At 38.2% G+C, this 21,465-nt stretch overlaps 1 protein-coding gene across 1 annotated transcript in view; it reads left to right on the top strand.

Annotated features, from left to right (window-relative positions):
- pyd3 (beta-ureidopropionase pyd3) overlaps nt 1–21,465 on the top strand; it is a 247,598-nt gene that overhangs the window by 158,567 nt on the left and 67,566 nt on the right. The window contains exon 7 of the mRNA XM_090373642.1: nt 3,051–3,132. Coding sequence (XP_090229768.1) covers nt 3,051–3,132 — 82 coding nt within the window. The remainder of the gene's footprint in view (nt 1–3,050; nt 3,133–21,465) is intronic.

The following is a 21,465-nucleotide window of genomic DNA, read 5'->3' as shown; positions in this document are numbered from 1 at the left end:
GGAGTTCTCCAGGGTTCAGTGCTGAGCCCATTGTTGCTTTCTGTATTATTATTAATATTGGTGAAGGTATATCAGGCTTAATGTCTAAGTTTTCAGATGATACGAAGTTTTCTAGAGTGATTAATGACAGTAATGGTGGTATGCTACTGCAAGAAGATTTAGAAAAATTAGGTTATTTGGCTGAGAATGGCAATTGAGGTTTAACATTGACGGTGCAAAGTACTTCATATAGGTGGCAGTAGTAGTAGTAGTAATGACAAATGATGCAAGAAAGCAAGCTTGTATAGTATCAGCAAAAAAAACAAAAAAAAACACAGCCCATGTATTCATTTGTTCCATGATTACCCACAACAGGGCCTGAAATCCCAGACACCTTGCTTTCCAGGCTGCTGTATGTACTGATAGTAGCAATTCAAGAATCACTTTCACCTCAACTGCGTCTCTAGTTAAACTATTATTTTGTATATTCTCAAGCTAGCAATTTTCTGACCCACCTATCACTGCCTCGATAGCATCAGCAAATATTCTTGAACCCCTTCTGTTCAAGTATATCCCATCCCTGTAATAAGTCTCTCCTGTTAGCAATCACAGACCTCACTGAGAAAAATTCAACCTCATGAGCTTTTCATATTCTTTACAGGGCTGAATTGATTGACAAGTTTCTTAACATATACTCCCTCCTGTCATCTTGACAGAATTGCAGACACTTTCAATTTCAATCCTAACTTGTAACATTTTTCAAACACTGCCCTGCACTTGTTAAGCAAGTCCTCAGGTCTCCTACTCTTAAAATCATTAGTGCCAACATGTACAACAATATCACCTTTTGTGTCCTTAAAAGATATCTGCTCTGCAACCTCATCTACTTTTGTCCCTGGCAGACATACCCTGGCCCTATTCCATCTATGCTTCTCGCACAACATATTTTCTTTTTTCCTGATATTGGAATCACTGACAATATCTAGCTCCTGTGGGACCAGTGCAGTCTAACCTTGACGATTGCCACTGTGTTGTCTTGATGCACAAGAGTGAGCTCTTGTGTTGAGTTGGGATGAGATGAGAGCTTGATGGGCCCCATTTTAATTCCTTTGAGGGCAACCACCCTACTCTTAAAACTCTCATAACCATCAGAATACTGAGTTTTCTCATAATTTTTTCACACTCTGCACCTCACCCTCTCTCACACATCACACACACACTCTCTCTCTCTCTCTCTCTCTCTCCCCCCCCCCTCCCCTCCCCTCTTTCCTTGGCTGGTTTATGTCCTGTCCTGTTTCAGAAAGGTCTGTTGACATTTTTCACTTTTTTTTAGCTTTGGAATAAGAAAGGAAAAAAAGGCAGCAAAGAAAGGAGTAAGTTCAGGAGCACAGGTTTTGAGAACAAGTGGAGAAATGCCATCAGGACCTGGAGATTTCTTAGCATCAAGATTCGTCAAAATCCTTCTGACAACCTTTTTGATGGAAGACCACAGGAGGCATTGAATGGAGCATGTTGGGAATGGTGGGATGTGTTTTACTAAGATCATTAATACACAAGTTGGAAGAAAAATGGGACACTAGCAGGTCAGCTTTATCTTTGGCTGAAGTGACAACAGAATCATTTGGTTTTGACAGAGGTCGGAGCACAGATGGGCAAAAGTTGCGGCAATAGCTTTGGCAAGAGACCAGAATGCTTGGCTACCATTAGGGTGAGAAGCAAGTTTTCTACTCTTAGCCTGTTCAAATTCTAGTTTGGACTGGTTAATTACTGCTTTACAATTGTTGCGAGCTTTAGTGTAGGCAGATATGAAACTATAGAATTAAAAACAAGCCAATTACGATATGCAATGTTCTTCTCTTGAACAGCCTGAGCACATTTATTGGAAAACCAAGGTTTAGATAAAGGAACCTATACATATTGTAATATTATTTTAATAAATTTTTATTATTTTAATTTATATAATTTTGATTCTTAAATGTTCGGGGCATATTAATTTTCAGAAGAGCACAATGATTTAATTTTTTCTTTATAGCATTAGCATTAGTAGAGGCACATGATGCAAAAAAGCAAGCTTATACAGCATCAGCCAAAAAAAAAAAAAACCTTCCCATTTCACTGATCCATTCATTCCAAATGTTCCAGCAATTAACTACCCACTGGCTAAAGGCAAACTTCCGCACATCTATTCTACAACTGTTTTTTTCCCAGTTTGAATCTATGCCCCCTCAGGTATGTAATCTGAGCAAAAGGAAGAATCCCCTCAGCATTAAGCCTGCTCAATCCAATTAAGACCTTATACACCTCAGTCAGATCACCTCCTAGGTGCCTAGTCTCCAGAAGCTGCAATTTGCAGAATTTAAGCCTTTCGTTATAAGAGCACCCCTTTGTTCCCTTCACCAGTCTTTGTTGCTCTTCTCTGTGCTTGTTCTTGCAACTCTACATCTTTCCTAAAATGAGTCTTCCAGACCTATATGCATTACTCAAGGTATGGCCTTACCATTGCCTTATACAAGGGAATAATCACGTCCTTATCTCTGCCTGCAAAATTCCTGTATATCATTGACAAAACCCCATGCTCTGGTTGCCTGTCTGCACTGCTCAGAAAACTTTATATCTGACTGCACAATTACCCCAAGATTTCTTTCATTCTCCACTATCTAGAGTGTAACACCACATAGTTGATGCTTTTCTCTGTGGTTACTGATACCCATATGCAGTACTTTGCATTTGTCAATGTTAAACTTCAGTTGCCACTTTTCAGCCCATCTACCCAACTTTTCCAGATCCTGTTGCAGCAGCATACTGTCATTACTGTTATTAACAACCCTGCCAACCTTTGTATCATCTGCAGACTTTGACATTACGCTTGATATACCTTCATCAACATCATTGATAAATATACAAAACAACAATGAGCCCAACGCCGAACCCTGAGGGACACCACTAATAACATTAGTCCACATAGAGCAGTACCCATTGACTACCACTTTGTCTTCTCCCATTTTGATTTTTAAATTTTTGGGGCATGTTAATTTTCAGAAGAGCACAATGATTTGATTTTCTCTTTATAGTGAACCTCTTTGGCCTATTGAAGCAAGGTGTGCAGCTGTTGCAAACAGTTATTTTACTTGTGCAATAAACAGAGTGGGAACAGTAAGTATAATATTGCCATATTAGCTTGATAGGAATATTTTTAATTTGATTTAAGATGTTGATCTTCATGTGTGAAACAAAAATTAATTAAAAATTGTGATATACTATACAGTGAAATCTTGATTTAATGAATTAAGGCTGCTCTGCTAAATTGCTAAATCCAATTGTCTTTAAACACACAAAAAAATTATATCTTCGAAAGTGCAGAATATTATGAAAAAAAAAAAAAAAAACACAATTGTTATAATACTGTATTTATTTGCACTTGTTACGTGGAGTAGAAGGGCCTTGTAAATTTGCTGTTGTATGTTGGCAGTGGAAACTCTGACTAAATCATAGTCTGAAGAGCTCTCAAGTACCCTTGTTGGAGAGTTAGGTGGCTCCATATTGATTGAAGGAGGTGGTGAGGAAGATCCTTGCTCCTTAGGAGTGAAAATATTTTAAATATTTTAACTGATGGTAAATACCATCAAATTGAGGTAGTTACCTCACTGGGTCCTGTATGGACAAAGGGCTGGTACAGTAGACACTGATTTCCAAAGTCCAATAATTTAGATCCATTAAAGCATAAGTTTATCACACACACACACACACACACACACACACACACACACACACACACACACACACACACACACACACACACACACACACACACACACACACTCTCTCTCGCAAGCATTTAAGATGGTTCAATTTTTCAAATATTTTTTACCTTAAAACTAGATCAAATCATGTTATCTTAGATAAAAGTTCTGGGCATCATTCTTTACACAACGCTTTTAAAAACATCCTTGCTCATGAAAATCTGTGAATTATCTAAAAAAAATTTCCCCATTTCATGAAATTGCTTTGGTAATTTTGCAACAAAGACTAATTTATTTTCACGTCTTAATTGTATCAAATTAATTATGACTACAATAACAATATCATGAAATGTGAATTGTATTTTTTACTATAAGAAAAATGAACACAAATTCTCAGGGCAGAAATTCATTTGTACAGTTCTCTCTCTATTGATTGCTAAAATAAGCTGCACCCAGTTTTGCAAATCACTTATCTAAGGGAAGGAAGGTAACAGAGTCCCAAAGAAATATTTGGAATAACATTGCTGTAAGCTGATTATGCTGTGTAAAAAAAAAGTTTGTATATATTTAAATGTATTTATTTAAATTTATTTATGTATTTATTTGAAGAATTGCTTCATAATTAGTGGTAAAGATTATTAACACTCTCAAGATTGACCGTGTTATTATAACTTTCATACTGTAAGAACTTTTTCTGGTGGAATTCTGTTTTAATTTTGTAATTTTGTTCAACTTATATTGCAAAAAATAAATATTTTAATTTGGCAGCTGTGAGTTGTAATGTAAATTTTGTAAATCATTCTAGTTTGCTCTGTAAACTGTTCCATCTATTTAGCTTATTTTTAAGTTTAGGCTATTTGTCGTCTGGACTTTTTTTTTTTTGTCATATTTTCAGCTGTTATTTTATATGTTGCTAAAATTGGACTAGGTATTACCACATAGATTTCACCATTTCTAAAATAAAATTTTGGCTAGTCAACTGCTTTTTTTTCTCAATGGGAAAGTTGTCCCCCCATCTTTGGTTTAGTGTGAAAACATCATTGTATTTCTGAAATGAATGTAAACCAATTTTTTTTGATAAGTGAGGGGAGCAAAAAAAAAAACAAATGGGGTAGTTATATGTGATTTTTGCTCTTCATTATACATGTGTTTAGCAGTTTGTATTGCATCTCCCCATGCTACAAGCATTATGTTATTATTATTGTTTTTTTCTTCTTCAAATAAAATCATTTTGAGGGTACAGCTCTAAAACGGTGTTCGCAGGCCAGCCGCTAGTTAGTACACCGGACCGAACCTGTTGGTAACTCTCTACTCTCTAGGAGGCTTCCGGATCAGCTAGTGTATAATCTTGCTACCTCTACTCTGCCATATAGTGACTGGAGGGAGTCCGAGTAGTGTGTATGCGGGGAGCATTGTCGAGGCCACGTTATGTCAAGGATCTGGGTATATTCTTACCACATGTACGCCATATCCAAAAATTTCATTACTTCATACAGCATGTCCCACTCACTTTTTCTTACTATTGAATACACCATGAATTGTCAAACTAATAGAGCAAGCTTATTTGCGAAAATATCTAAACCTCCCAAGGACTTCCTAATTCATTTCACAAATATACGTGGTCTCAATTCTAATCTCAACAATGTCCATTTCCACTTGCAGTCTGCCAAACCCCATGTACTTTTTCTGACAGAATCTCAGTTATCGGTTGATTCAACTACTACTCATCTCAGATGCCCAAATTATTCGTTCTATGATTCCTTTCGCCTCAAAGGTGGTACTTGTGCATATGTCCATTCTAATATTCCCTGTCAGAGACTTGGAAATTTGGAATCTCCTCTCTTTGATCTTCTCTGGCTTAAAATCTCTCTACCTCATTGTGTCAAATTCATCTGTTGTCTCTACCGTTCTCCCAACTCCACTAATCACGTGGAGCTCTTTGACTTTCCTCTCTTTGCAACTTTACTTTCTCCAGTCCAACTTTCCTAACAGTGAGGTAATTTTCCTTGGTGATTTAATGTTCACAACTCCAGCTGGCTTCCGTTTTCTAGTCACACCGACCCAGCAGGTCGAGATGCTGAGGCTTTTGCAATTACTAATGACCTAGCACAGATTGTTCATTTACCTACAAGAATACTGGACAATCATAATCATACAGCCAATACGCTTTATCTTTTTCTCACAAACAACCCTTCTAAGTACACAGTCGAAGTGAGAGGTCCTTTAGGCACTTCAGATCACAACTTGGTGATTGTCTCTTCTCCAATGGAACCTTTATCTCATGGCTATTCCCAACCTCGTGTTGTTTGGCATTACAAGAATGCAAAATGGAATGACCTGCGAGACTTCTTTTCTTCTTTTCCATGGTCGGATTACTGTTTCAAAACTTCTGATGTCAACGTTTGCTCAGATAGTGTCAGTGAAATTATTCTTGCAGGAATGGAATCCTTTATTCCACACTCCACTTTAAAATCTCGTCCTTTATCTAAACCTTGATTTTCCAATAAATGTGCTAAGGCTGTTCAAGAGAAGAATGTTGTATATCGTAATTGGCTTGTTTCTAATTCTTCAGTTTCATTTTCTGCCTACACCAAAGCTCGCAACAATTGTAAAGCAGTTATTATCAGTCCAAATTAGAGTTTGAACAGGCTAAGAGTAGAAAACTTGCTTCTTGCCCTAATGGTAGCCGAGCATTCTGATCTCTTGCCAAAGCTATTGGCCGCAACTTTTGCCCATCTCTGCTCCAACCTCTGTCCAAACCAGATGGTTCTGTTGTCACTTCAGCCAAGGATAAAGCTGACCTGCTAGCATCCCATTTTTCTTCCAGCTCATGTATTAATGATCTTGGTAAAATACCTCCCACCATTCCCAATACGCTCCATTCAATGCCTCCTGTGGTCTTCCATCAAAAGGATATCAGAAGGATTTTGATGAATCTTGATGCTCAGAAAGCTCCAGGTCCTGATGGTATTTCTCCACTTGTTCTCAAAACCTGTGCCCCTGAACTTACTCCTATTCTTTGCCACCTTTTTTCACTTTCTTATTCCGAAGGTGTTTTTCCTTCTGCTCGGAAATTTGCTCATATCCAGCCAGTTTCTAAAAAGGGTGACAAATCCCTCCCATCCAATTATCGTCCCATTGCAATTTCTTCTACTCTTTCTAAAGTAATGGAGAAATCAATTAATCGCCAACTCTTAAACTACCTAGAAACCTTCCTTCTGATCAACGATCGCCAGTATGGATTCCATCAGTGTCGATCCACTGGTGATATTCTGGCTTATGTTACCCATTTATGGACTAATTCAATGGAAAGGTTCGGTGAAACACAAGTAGTTGCTCTTGACATCTCAAAGGCTTTTGATCGTGTTTGGCATAAAGGTCTTCTAAAGAAGCTTCCATCTTATGGTTTGCCAACTGTTTTTAGTAATTGCTTATCCAGTTTTCTCTCTGATCGCTCACTGAGGGTGATTGTAGATGGCTCTCTGTCTTCTAACTTCTCCACTAATGCCGGTGTCCCCAAGGTTCAGTTCTTTCCCCCAATCTTTTCCTCTTGTATATCAATGACCTTCTTCCATTGACTGGAAATCCTATCCATAGTTTTGCCGATGATAGCACATTGCATTCAACTTTCCACTTGTATTCAACTTGTCCTGCTCAATCAGCTTCAACTTCTCAAAAATCTGCTACCAATTCCTTAAATGCCGATCTTCAGGTAATTCTCCAGTGGGGCAAAGACAACTTAGTTGATTTCAACCCTTCTAAAACTCAGTCTTGTCTTATATCTCGCAAAAAGGATTCTTCTGCTCCTATGCTTATCTTTAGTGACATCCGATTTCTAGGCAAAATGATATATCTCTTTTGGGGATTACCCTGACTTCTAATCTCTCTTGGCACAAACACGTTACAAATATTGCTTCCTCTGCATCTAAAAAACTTGGTTTTCTCTTTCGCTCTTGGCGTTACTTTTCTTCCAAAAAGCTGCTCACTCTGTATAAATCACAAATCCGCCCTGCCATGGAATATTGTTCCCACATCTGGGGGTGGTGCCCCCAAAACCTTTCTCAGGCTTCTTGATTCCATTCAGAAGAGGGCAGTTAGGTTAATTAATGATTCATCTCTAACAGAGTCTCTCCACTCGCTCTCATAGACTCACTGTTTCTGCTGCATGCTTTTTCTACAGATACTTCCATGGGCACTGTTCTTCTGAATTGGCTTCTATAATTCCCGCTCTCTCTCTTTCAAAACAGTCTGAACGCGTGCCGCCACCAGCCAACATCCATTTACTGTCCAACTTCAAACCCACAGAACCAACTTTTCATCTTCCTCATTTATTCATTCAACTGCCGTTTTCTGGAACAACCTTCCTTCATACGTATTTCCTGAAAATTACAATCTACAGAAGTTCAAGTCCACTGTCAACAAATATCTTCTTTTGTCTTCTCAACCTCCAACCCAAGCATGGTACTAAGTACTATAGGTTCTAATACCTCTTGTGTTTGGGGTTCACATAAAAAAAAAAAAAAAAAAAAAAAAAAAAAAAAAAAGCCTTATGCTCTTTTCAATACACTGAGGATGGGGAACAACTTTCCAGTTCAGAAAAAAAGCAGTTTATTAGGCAAAATTTTAATTTAAAATATCATAAAATCTAAATGGTAACACTTAGTCCAGTTTAAACATCAAATTAAAAAATTGCAGCTCAAATATGATAAAGAGGGTGATATGATAAATATAATAAAGGTCTAGATGCCAAATAGTGTAAACCAAAAAATATGTAGTACCTACATATAGGTACTGCATACTACATACTACATATAGGAACTGTATCCAGTGCCTGTATGCAGTAAAGTAAAAGTAAAGTGCAGCCATTATCAACCCACTGCAGGATGGAAGCCTCCTCAACAATTCATACCGAGGGAAATGGACCATAATCTGCCACGCTGGTCCATTGCGGGTTGGCAGATCGACCGTATTCAGCAGTCAGGGGCTTGAACCCCGGTCTACTCAAAGAGCGTGTGCTACTGCACTCCCGCTCCTGCCCACTCGGCTACGGAGGCCTGTATGCAGTGCAGACTAATAATTTAACTAGAGCCGCAAACAGAGGCAAAAGTGATTCTTGCATTACTATTGATAGCAGTCTGGAAAGAAAGGTGTCTGGGATTTCAGGCCCTGCTGTGGGTATTAAAAGGAACCAATGAATACATGGGCTGTGTTAGAGTAAGAACATGTGCACATATACTTGCATGTACACTAATGCTAGGAGTATGGTAAATAAATTTGAAGTACTGATTAAGCCATCAAATGCAGCCATTGTAGGGACAGCAGAGATATGGTGTCACTCAGACATGTGATGCTGAATTTGAATATGGGAAATACAGCAGGAAGAATAGACAGGACAGGAGAAGTGAAGAGGTTATGCTCTTAGTTAAGAAGAATATTAAATATAAGGCAGTGCATCCAGTTGACTTGGGTGACAAGTGCAATGTTGAGTCAGTTTGATGTGATATAAGCATTGGAAAAACAAAAGTGAGAGTAGGAGTGTGTTATAGGCATAATGGCTCTGATGAGTATGCCAAAGAGCTATAGAGCAAACTAGAGTGGGCCAGCAAACTAGAATGTTTCATAAGGGGGGATTTTAACATTTCCAGATTTTGATGGCATTTATGGGTTGATCAGTTGCACACTATCAAGACTTTTGTAGATTTCTTGGATGACTGTTTTCTACAGCAACATGTTAGAGAGGCAACAAGAGGAAGCAATACTCTTGATCTGATTATAAGTAGTGATTTTACATGCATTAAGAATCTGCAGGTAAAAGACCCACTGGGTGGCAGTAATCACAGTGTGTATTAATGTGAAATTTAATTAAAGACATAACTACTGTCAAGGGTAACGGCTTTTGCTTTCACTAAGAGTGACTACAGAGGTCTCAGACAGTTTTTAAATTGTGTGTAATGGGACTAACTGGTAATATTACCAACAGAAAATTCTAAATGGGAAGTATTCAGAGAAGTAATCAAGAAGCTACTAGCTTTTCATGCTAACAAAAAAATGCTCTTCAAGGCTTAGACCTAAATGGATGTCAGATGAACAATTGAGACGTGGCAGAGAAGAAAAGTGCATGGTATGCATATCAATTATCAAGTGATACAGAAACCTATGGTAGATATATATTAGTCTGTAATCATAAGTGAAGTTAGGCAAGCTAAAGCAGATTATGAGAAGTCTCTGGAAAGAATGCAAAAAAAAAAAACAAAAAAAAACGGAAAACTTCTATGCTTATATTAACAGTAGAAGGAAGGGTTTGAATCACATTGGGCCACTTCATGTTTATGGGTTAACGACCCTGCTCAGATTGTGGACAAATTGAATAGGTGTTTTGCATCTACCTTCACACATGAGGAATTCCTTAGGAAAGGAGGTGCTGCAAGTTTATCAAACTCTAACGAGGAGCAAAATGACTTTATGATAACTGAAAAGTGGACATAAAAAAGGTGACTGGGGCAGATGGAATCTATCCAATTATATTAAGGGAGGAGGCAAAGGGGGAAAGTAAACCCTTAGTCATGATTATGAGGGCATCCTTAGATTCAGGGGAGGTCCCTATGACTGGAGAACTGCAAATACAGTAAACCCCCACTATTCGCAGGGGTTACGTTCCTGAGAAATGTCGCGAATACTGAAAACGCGAATACTGAGTTATTGCTCCCATAGTAATAAAGGGGTTCCGTTCCAAAGTATGAAATATATAAGAAAAACTAGTCTAAAATTTTGTCTATGTATATATTATATGTACCTTCATAATATGACTATGTACATAGACAGTACATAGGGAAATGCAAGCATATGGCTTCGAAATGAAAATAAGAAACAATTTAATATTAAATGTAATATTTATTAGAAATTTCAAACAAATCTTTAAAACCAGCGCCTTTGCTAGCAAAAAAACGTATCCCGCCAGTGCTATCACCAGTTTCGCTAAAGTGTTGATAAAGAAGTTTTGCCTTTTCACGAATGATGAGTGAACTTAACGGAGTTTTATTTTGAGTACGGTCTTCTATCCACGTATTTAAAGCTTTTTCCATTTTTTTCTAATTTAACATCACAAGTTACAGAGCAAATTTTTGAAGCAATTAGTGCGTTTTCACGGACGCTACGGCGGATTTTTTCTTCCGATTTTTTGATTGATCGTACCGTTGACTCATTGATTTTATAATGTTTTGCCACTGAAGAGACACTTTCACCATTAGAAATTTTGTCTAATAACTCAATTTTATTTGCTAATGTCATCACCTTCTTTCATATTTTCACATTTCTCTTGTTATTCGTAGCCATATTTTTGTACGGGTTAAAAAGAACTTGTCCACATTAAAGGCACTTTCTTCTGTTAACACACTCGAAAAAGTCTGTTTTACACTGCAAAACGGTAGATTTATCACTTTTGTAAGCATATCAATTTATAAAGTGATAAATTTATTCAGTTTATAAGCATATAAATTAAAAGAAAACGACAAAACCTTCCATGACAAGCGCATAACACATACTGAACAAGGATTAGCGAGAAACACCACGCTCGCGATTTTGTCACCCCCCCCCCCCCCACCCACTGAATGCTGTTTTGACCGGGAAAGATAATTTTAGCCACGCCCATGTTTTTTTATGGCGGAAAATATTCATGGCGCTTTAAAATTCACATTTTTTTTAGGTTTCATTTTATATTAAATCGGCGATCGCGAATACTGATACCGCGAATAGCGGGGGTTTACTGTATCTCCAATTCATAAAGAGGATCAAAGTTTTGAGACACTCAGTAATCAGCTTAACATCTGTTCCAGGATAAATAATGAAATCATTCATTATCAGTGGGCACCTCACTTCGTGGACTAATGTTATTGATGGAGTTCCTCAGGATTCAGTGCTGGATCTGTTGTTGTTTTCAGTATTTATCAATGATATTGATAAAGGTATATCAGGCTTAATGGCTAAGTTTGCAGATGATATGAAGTTTGCCAGGGTGGTTAATGACAGTCATGAGGGTGAGCTACTGCAACAAGAAATAGAGAAATTGGGTTGATAGGATGAGAAATGGCAGTTGAACTTTAACGTTGACAAATGTAAGGTACTGCACATGGGATAGCAGTACCCCTAGAGTAACTTATCAACTGTGTGTATTACACCCAGGACAGTGGAGAGTGAAAAAGACCTAGGAGTAATTATGCAATCAGACATAATTCTCTGTGCAGTGCAGACATACTACCAGGACAGCTCATGTGGTTTTATCAATGATATACAGAAACTTTGCTAATTGGGACAAGGAGGTGATTATCCCTTTGTATAAAGCATGGTTAGGTTGCACCTTGAGTGTGGTATACTGGTCTGGAGGCTTTTAGGAAGGATGTAGATCTGCTGGAACCAGTGCAGAGAAGGGTAGCCAGATTGGCGAAGGGAACAAAGGTGCTCTTACCTAGAAAGGCTTCAGTTCTGTGAATTGCAGTCTTGAGACCAGACACCTCCAGGGAGAACTGATTGAGGTGTTTAAAGCCCTGATTGGATTGATAAGCTGAAGTTAATGGTATTTTCCATTTGCTGAGACTACACACAATGAGGAGGCATAAATTCAAGTTTGAAGGAAGGATAGATGCGTGGAAGTTTGCCTTCAGCCAGTGGTCATAGACTATTAGAACAGGCTTCAATTCTGTTATGGATAGATTGAATAAATTTAAGGGAGAACTAGACAAATTCTTGGAAGGCACAGATGGCTGACCTGTTTTTTTTTTTTTTTTTTTTTTTTGCTTCCTTGCATCATTTGCATCACAAGAATTTATGGAACACTTATGAAATCAAATTTAGTGGGAGCCAAAGAACTATTTGCTAATATATTATTAGCATTAGTAGAGGAGTATGATGCAAGAAAGCAAGCTTATGCAGCATCAGCCAGGAAAAAAAACAAAAAAAAAAAACACTCCCATTTCACCCCTCCGTTCGTTCAAAATACCTGTACAGCTGAGCCTTAAATTTATTTAGGCTATCAACTTCCACAACAAGGGATGGAAGTCTCTCTTCCACCAACCAACTACCTGCTGGCTAAAGGCAAATTTCCACACATCTATCCTACATCTGTCTATCCTCAATTTGAATTTATGCCCTCTCAGGTAATTATTCTGTGTAAGAGAAAAAATCCCATCGGCATTCAGCATGCTCAAACCATTCAAGGCTTTATACACCTCTATCAGATCACCTCGCCGGTGCCTAGTCTCCAGACACTGTAATTTGCAAAACTTAAGCCTTTCTTCATAAGAGCAACCCTTTGTTACATTCACTAATCTTGTACTATTTTACTTGTAGTTCTCTGTACTCATTCCAACAGCTCTACATCCTTCTTAAAATGAGGCCTCCAGACCTGTATACATCAAGGTGTGGCCTGACCATTGCCTTATACGAGGGAATAATCACCTCCTTATCCCTGCTAGAAAACTTCCTGTATATCATTGACAAGACACCATGAGCTACTCTTGCAGCCTGTCTGCACTGCTCAGAAAACTTCATATTTGCCTGTACAATTATCCCCAGGTCCTTTTCATTCTCTACCACTGTCAGCGTAGTACCACAGAGTTGATACGTTGCTCTGGGGTTGCTGTTTCCCATATGTAGTACTTTACATTTGTCAATGTTAAACTTCATTTTCCACCTCTCAGCCCATCTGCTCAACCTTTCCAGATCCTGTTGCAGCAGCATAGCGTCAGTAGTGCCTTTAACAACCCTACTAACCTTTGTATCGTCTGCAAACTTGCACATTAAGCTTGATATACCGTCATCAGTATCATTTATAAATACAGAAAACAACAATGGACCCAACACTGAACCCTGAGGGACTCCACTAATAACATTAGTCCACGATGAGCAGTATCCATTGATTACAACTCTCTGTCTTCTCCCCCTCAGCCATCCCTTTATCCATAGCAGCAATTTTACTCAATGCCACACTGCTGCAATTTGTGCAGCATTCTTCCATGTGAAACAGTATCAAAAGCCTTTCTATGATCCAAATATATGATATCAAAGTTATTCCCTGCATCTAGTTCCTTTGTGACCACATCATAGTATCCAATCAAAATGGTCGGACAATACTTCCCCTTAACAAACTTATGCTATGTCCGAGCTATAACTGAAGGCTTGTCTAGATGATCCTGCAGTGCTTCTTTAACCATTACCTCCATTAACTTTCCTGGAACAGAAGTTAAACTCATAGGTCTATAATTACTTGTATCAGCCTTTGATCCTCTTTTGTGAATTGCGGTCACATTTGCACATCTCCAGTCTATGCATACCTCTCCTGACTCCAAAGAAGCTCTCATAATTATGGCTAAGGATTTGCTTACTGCCTCCTATAATATAACTGGATAGATCCCATCCACCCACCCCAGGTACCTTTTTTATGTTTATCCTCAACAATTTCTCCTCCACTTTAATCTCAGTCATTATAAAATAATCTAGCTCACTGCCAGAGTTTACTTTACCTCTGGCATTCCCCTTTGTGAATAACTCCTCATGTGTGAATGTCGATGCAAAATACTTGTTCAGTTTGTTAGCCACCTGAGCAGGATCCTCAACTGTTGAACCATGAATATCCAGTGGACCAATCTGATTCATCCCTTTCCTTCTAGAGTTTACATAGGTAAAGAACTCTTTTCTGTTTTTCTTTGTATCCTTTGCCAAGGATTTCTCATAATCTGCCTTTGCCTGCCTAATCTCCTTTGTGACTCGGGTACAGACCAGCTTATATCTGTCATAAGCTTCCATGTCACCCATTAATTTGTATGTATCCCGTGCATTTTTCCTCTCTGCCATATGTCTCATTAGTTCATCTGACATCCATTTAGGCCTAAACCTTGAACAATATTTCTTAGTTGGTATATAAAGCCTAGTAGCTTCCAAGATAAGTTCTTTGAATCCTTCCCATTCTGAATTTGCTGTTGGTAACATCATCAGTTCGTCCCACTGTTTAGAATACTGTATCAGACCATCGTAGTCGCCTTTACAAAAGCAAAAACCCTTCCCTTTGCACCTGAGGGTAGTTACCTCTTTGAGTAAATCCCACTTCAGCACACTGATCACTGCCACCTAGTGGTTTCTTTATCTTCAGATTCTTAATACATGAAGAATCACTACTGATAATCAGATCAAGAGTATTGCTCCCTCTAGTTGCCTCCCGAACATGCTGATATAGAAAACAATCATCCAATAAATCCACAAAAGCCTTGCTAGTGTGTGAGTGACCAACCCACAAATTCCAGTCAATATCTGGGAAATTAAAATCCCCCATTATAAGACTCTCTGATTTACTGGCCCACTCTATTTCCCTGTACAGTTTATTTTTATACTCATCAGAGTCATTAGGCCTATAGCACACTCCTACTCTCAATTTTGATCTCCCAATGCTTATGTCACCCCAAACTGACTCAACACTGCACTGCATTGTCCAGCGATGTCGACTGGCTTCACTTCCTTGGATTTTATGTGTTTCTTAACTAATAGCATAACCCCTCCTCCCTTCCTATCCTGTCTGTCCTTTCTGTATACATTGTACTCCCCAAATTCCAGTTCCACATTCCTTATATCTGTGTGACACCACGTCTCTGATATCCCAACAATATCTGCCTTTGATGTTTTGAGCAATACTTAAAATTCATCAAATTTATTTACCAAACTCCTAGCATTGGTGAAAACGCAATTACACATGCACCTGTTCCTATTCTTAGCTACCCTAACACAACCCATGTGTTTACTTGTACCCCAATGACTCCCAGCAGTCTCTGAAATACCCTGCATCTTGTTTTCCAGGCTGCTGCTTATTCCAATAGAATCAGTGCAAGAATCACTTTCACCTTGTATCACCTTATATATATTCTTTCACCTTATATACAAGTTAGTCCTTGTATCCCCCCCATAGCTAGCAGTTTTCCAACCCACCTAACACTGCCTCGATAGCATCAGCAAATATTCTTGCACCCTTTCTATTTAAGTGTATCCCATTCCTGTAGAAGCAGTCTCTTGATGGGCCCCCTCAATTTATATATCCTTCGAGGGCATCCACCCCTGTCCTTCAAGCCCTCATACAGGCCCACAACAATGCTGAGTTGTCGCCTGATTTCCTTACAGTCCTTACATCGCAGACATACTCAAAGATATCCCCCATGGCAATATCATGTCCTGTACCCGATTGCTCCACAAACATCAAGCAAGTAAGCAGTGCATTTTAAAAGGCTGTGATTCACAGGGCAACTGCCCCCCCCCCCCCTTAGTTCTCCCCTGAGCCGCAGCACTACCATTAGCTTGAGCCTTTTGCTTTGCTGCTATGGTCTGAGTCATGATTTCGATTTAATTTCAAAGTTTAATCCTAAACTTGTATCCCAACACAGTTATAACGCTATATATATTTTTCAGTATCGAGTATTATCTATGAGTTCCGTTTATATACCGTATTTCCCCATGTATAAGACGCACCCTTTTTTGAAAAATTTGTGGTCTAAAAGCTGGGTGCATCTTATACAGTGGTTGTAGATTTTTTTATTTGCATTTCCTGCTTTTTTAGCATTAGCATTAGCATTAGTAGAGGCATTTGATGCAAGAAAGCAAGCTTATGCAGCATCAGCCCAAAAAAAAAAAAAAAAAAACTCCCACTTCACCCCTCCGTTCGTTCAAAATACCTGTCCAGCTGAGCCTTAAACTTATTTAGGCTATCAACCTCCACCACAAGGGATGGAAGTCTGTTCCACCAACCAACCACCCGCTGGCTAAAGGCAAATTTCCGCACATCTATCCTACCTCTGTCTTTCCTCAATTTGAATTTATGCCCTCTCAGGTGATTTTTCTGAGCTAGAGGAAGAATCCCATCAGCATTGAGCATGCTTAAACCATTCAAGGCTTTATACACCTCTATCAGATCACCTCGCTGGTGCCTAGTCTCCAGACACTGTAATTTGCAAAACTTAAGCCTTTCTTCGTAAGAGCACCCCTTTGTTCCATTCACTAATCTTGTTGCCCTTCTCTGTACTCGTTCCAGCAGCTCTACATCCTTCTTGAAATGAGGCCTCCAGACCTGTATACAGTACTCTAGGTGTGGCCTGACCATTGCCTTATACAATGGAATAATCACCTCCTTATCCCTGCTGGAAAAATTCCTGTATATCATTGACAATACTCCATGAGCTACTCTTGCAGCCTGTCTGCACTGCTCAGAGAACTTCATATCTGCCTGCACAATCACCCCCAAGTTCCTTTCATTCTCTGCCACTGTCAGTGTAGTACCACAGAGTTGATATGTTGCTCTGGGGTTGCTATTTCCCATGTGTAGTACTTTACATTTGTCAATGTTAAACTTCATTTGCCACCTCTCAGCCCATCTGCTCAACCTTTCCAGATCCTGTTGCAGCAGCATAGTGTCAGTAGTATCCTTGACAATCCTGCCAACCTTTGTATCATCTGCAAACTTGGACATTAAGCTTGATATACCATCATCAATATCATTTATAAATACAGAAAACAATAATGGACCCAACACTGAGCCCTGAGGGACTCCACTAATAACATTAGTCCACGATGAGCAGTGTCCATTGATTACCACTCTCTGTCTTCTCCCCCTCAACCACCCCTTTATCCATAGCAGCAATTTGCCTCCAATGTCACACTGCTCCAATTTGTGTAGCAGTCTTCCATGTGCAACAGTATCAAAAGCCTTTCTAAGATCCAAGTATATAATATCAAAGTTATTCCCTGCATCCAGTTCTTTTGTGACTGCATCATAGTATCCAATCAAGTTGGTCAGGCAAGACTTCCCCTTAACAAAACCATGCTGTGTCTGAGCTATAACTGAAGTCTTGTCTAAATGATCCTGCAGTGCTTCTTTAACCAGTGCCTCCATTAATTTTCCTGGAACAGAAGTTAAGCTCACAATTACTTGTGAGCTTAACTTCTATAATTAGTTACTTCTATAATTACTATATAATTACTATATAATAACTTCTATAATTACTATAATTACTTGTGTCAGCCTTTGATCCTCCTTTGTGAATTGGGGTCACATTTGCACATTTCCAGTCTATGAGTACCTCCCCTGAGTCCAAGGAAGCTCTCACAATTATGGCTAAGGGTTTGCTTACTTCCTTTGCTGCCTCCTTTAATATAACGATAGATCCCATCCACCCCGGGTGCCTTTCTTGTGTTTATCTTCAACAGTTTCTCCTCCACTTTACTCCCAGTTATTTCAAGATTCTGTAGCTTACTGCTAGAGTTGAATACACCTCTGGCATTCCCCTTGCTGAATAACTCCTCATGTGTGAATGTCGATGCAAAATATTCATTTAGTTTGTTAGCTACCTGAGCAGGATCATCAACAGTTGACCCATCACACAGCAACAAGTCATCACACAACAAGTTTTCGCACTTGTTGTCTTTGTGCTCTTTGTTTCGCACTTGTTACCAGTATATTAGGTTATGTTTTGCCACATTCTGCCCAGAAATGGCTCAGAAAAGATTTTCTTACAGTGCTGAATTCAAATTAAAAGTGATCCAGTTTGCAAAAAAGAATGTAAATCGTGCTGCTGAACATAAGTTTGGTCCTCCTCCAACTGAGAAAACAATCCGAGACTGGCTATGGGAAGAAGAAACCCTACTGAAAACGCCACGGCAGAAGAAGGCCATTAGAGGCAAGTCAGCAAAATGGCCTGATTTAGAGAGGGAATTGAAGATATGGATTGAAGAGCAAAGGGCAATTGGAATTCCTGTGTCCACAAAGATGGTTCAGCATGAGGCAAGAAGAATTGCTGATGAAAAAGAAGTTACTGATTTCAAAGGAGGATACAATTGGTGCTTTAGGTTCATGAAACGGAATGGACTAAGCATGCGTACATGCACCATTCTTGCCCAAAAGATGCCTGAAAGCTATGAGCAGAAGGTCCTTGAATTTCATCATTTTGTCATTCAATGTCGGAAGAGACATCAGTTTGAGTTAGGACAGATTGCAAATATGAAAAAAGTCCCCTTTCAATTTGATGGCCCAAGTAACAAAACTGTTGATAAGAAGGGGTGAAAACTAACTGTAAAGACAAGTGGACATGAAAAGAGCCATTATACAGTTGTTCTAGCTTGTTGTGCTGATGGAACCAAGCTGCCTCCTATGCTGATTTTCAAACGCAAAACAATGCCAAAAGAAGACAATCCTCGAAGAGTGATTGTCCACATTCATGACAAGGGTTGGATGGATCAGGATGGGATGAAGATCTGGTTTGAGAAAGTTTGGAGCAGGAGACCAGGTGGGCTCTTATACAAACCTGTCCTATTGGTGCTTAATCAGTTCAGGGCACACATAACAAAAAACACAAAGAAGATTTCTGCAGAGCAAAAAACAAAACTTGCCGTCATACCTGGAGGCTTGACATCCCAGCTCCACCCACTTGATGTCAGCATTAACAAACCCTTCAATGCTGCCATGAGAGACGAATGGAACCAATGGATGAAGTCTTCTGGGGACAATTTGACACCAGCAGGAAGAGTGAAGAAACCAACTATAGGAGAAGTTTGTACCTGGGTGAAAAGATCCTGGGATAATATCAAGATTGAGATCATTGTCAAGTCATTTAAAAAGTGTGTCATTTCAAATTCCATAGATGGAACTGAGGACGAGGCAATATATGAAGACAGTGATTCGTCATCAGACACAGATGAGGACAAAGTAATGGATGGGAGTTTTGACAGTGATGAGGAGTTGTATGAATTTTATGATGAATAAAACTTGAGTTCAATAACTTTATGTAATACATTTTTTTTTCAAATTTCAGGCCCCAAAATTATACATGTGGAAATACGGTAACTTCCGTATCAAGTTATGTATTAATTATGTTACATTTATAAAATCTAAGTTGTTATATGTATTTAGTTAAAAAGTACAATTTAATTGACAATGAAGTTTAACAAGATTAATAAATTTTACTGATTAATTGACTATATTATATTATATACTATACTATACTAAGCTAATGCTATCTAGTTCGGGATATAACGTATCGTATAACAATGGCGGCAAGATATGAACGGTAAATCTATGGACACTTAAGTATTAATTAACTTCGAAATCTCGCTGTCTCAATTCAGAATAAACTAAGGATCCTGACTAGGTCTATAAGCTACTTATAGAAAATAATTTAATATAACAATTGGTCAATAAAGTGGCTAAATATGGCTAAAAAAACATCTCATTCAGCGGAGCTGCAACTTGTAACACGTGGATTTGATACCCTTACCGATACTAAGTAATACCTATAAAATCTCTATCTAACTTAAACTTTAAACTAAGTATCATAACTAGGAATATAAAGCTACTCTAGAAAATAAGTTAATATGCCAATTTAAGCTAATAAAACAGAAAAAACATCTCTATTCCAGGAGCAGTAAAAACTTCGCCAGAACAAGGCTACTCTTGTTCTCAGACCCAAATGCTTTCCCGAAAGTTTTTTTTCCCTTTTTTTTTTTTAATTTTTTTTTATTATGTACGACGCACTGTGCATCAGGAGCATCTTCTTTTCCAACAACATGTAAAGTCAAAATTCAAATAACTGTCATCATACTTTTGTTTTAGTCTTTTATTAGTTGGTTCCAGGCTGTGATTGTTCATCCTCACTTTGAAGTGTGACACTATTGTGTTCGTTTTCATCGACTACCAGAAGTACTTTGCTTCTCGTTTTAAAGTTCCTTTTTTCAACCACAAATCCATAGTCACATATTTTAATAATAATATTTCGAAATACTGATAATTATCAAAAAAAAAAAAAATATATATATATATATATATATATAATGTAATGTAAAAGTTAGGCAAAAGTAATAAAAATAAATAAATATAAATATGAAGCTATCATTAGAGGCAGCAAATGCACATCCTCCACATGAAGCCTAATTATATCTGATAATTAAAATAAATCGGATATTTAAAATAAAATAAAAAAACATCAGCCAGTAGTACGGCAAAAATGCAGAGCGAAACGAAACGTAAAATAATATAAAATAAACAAACAGGGAAGGGAAAGTAAAGATAATAAGACAAAAAGTAGTCGATAATCCCCTGTATAATTTAGTCATTAAACCCAATTATTAAAACAATGTAAATTTAAAATAATGCCAATTATAAATAATTTAGCGGTACTCCCCTTGAAGGTACCAGTTCCAAAAGACATGAAATATCACCAAAAGGGGTTAAAGAAACTACAAAAACTAAAATATCAAAAAGATAGACTGACCATCATGCCCCATATCGACAGAGGACCACGAGGCCAATAATGGTCATGGAATCGCTGCATTTCAATCGTCATACAAATCATCGCAAAGGCGGAAATACCGAAGAACCAAACCACCCTTCCATTCTCCGATAGATCAACCAATGCAGAGGATTTGTATGGCAGTGGTCCTTATGCAGCGAGAAATAATCTATAGAACAGACAGCACTCTTGATCAGAGCCACACCACTGACATAATGCAAGCTTAACCAGCTTATATAATAGAAAGAAAATTTTTTTATTTTATTTTAAATATCAGATTTATTTTAATTATCAGATATATATATATATATATATATATATACACACACACAAGGAAGTGAGTTTAGTTATGATATCGGTTTTCTTTCCCCTCTCCTTCAATCTGTGTACTCCAGGCTAAATCGCATACGAGTGGCATATCGGTTCACTACATTGCTACT

This window comes from Mastigoproctus giganteus, chromosome 5 (assembly GCF_048544385.1).
Source record: "Mastigoproctus giganteus isolate SK-2022 chromosome 5, ASM4854438v1, whole genome shotgun sequence".
Classification (NCBI taxonomy): Eukaryota; Metazoa; Arthropoda; class Arachnida; order Uropygi; family Thelyphonidae; genus Mastigoproctus; species Mastigoproctus giganteus.
The sequence above is the reverse complement of the archived record's forward strand: the minus strand, read 5'-3'. Positions and strand labels throughout refer to the sequence as shown.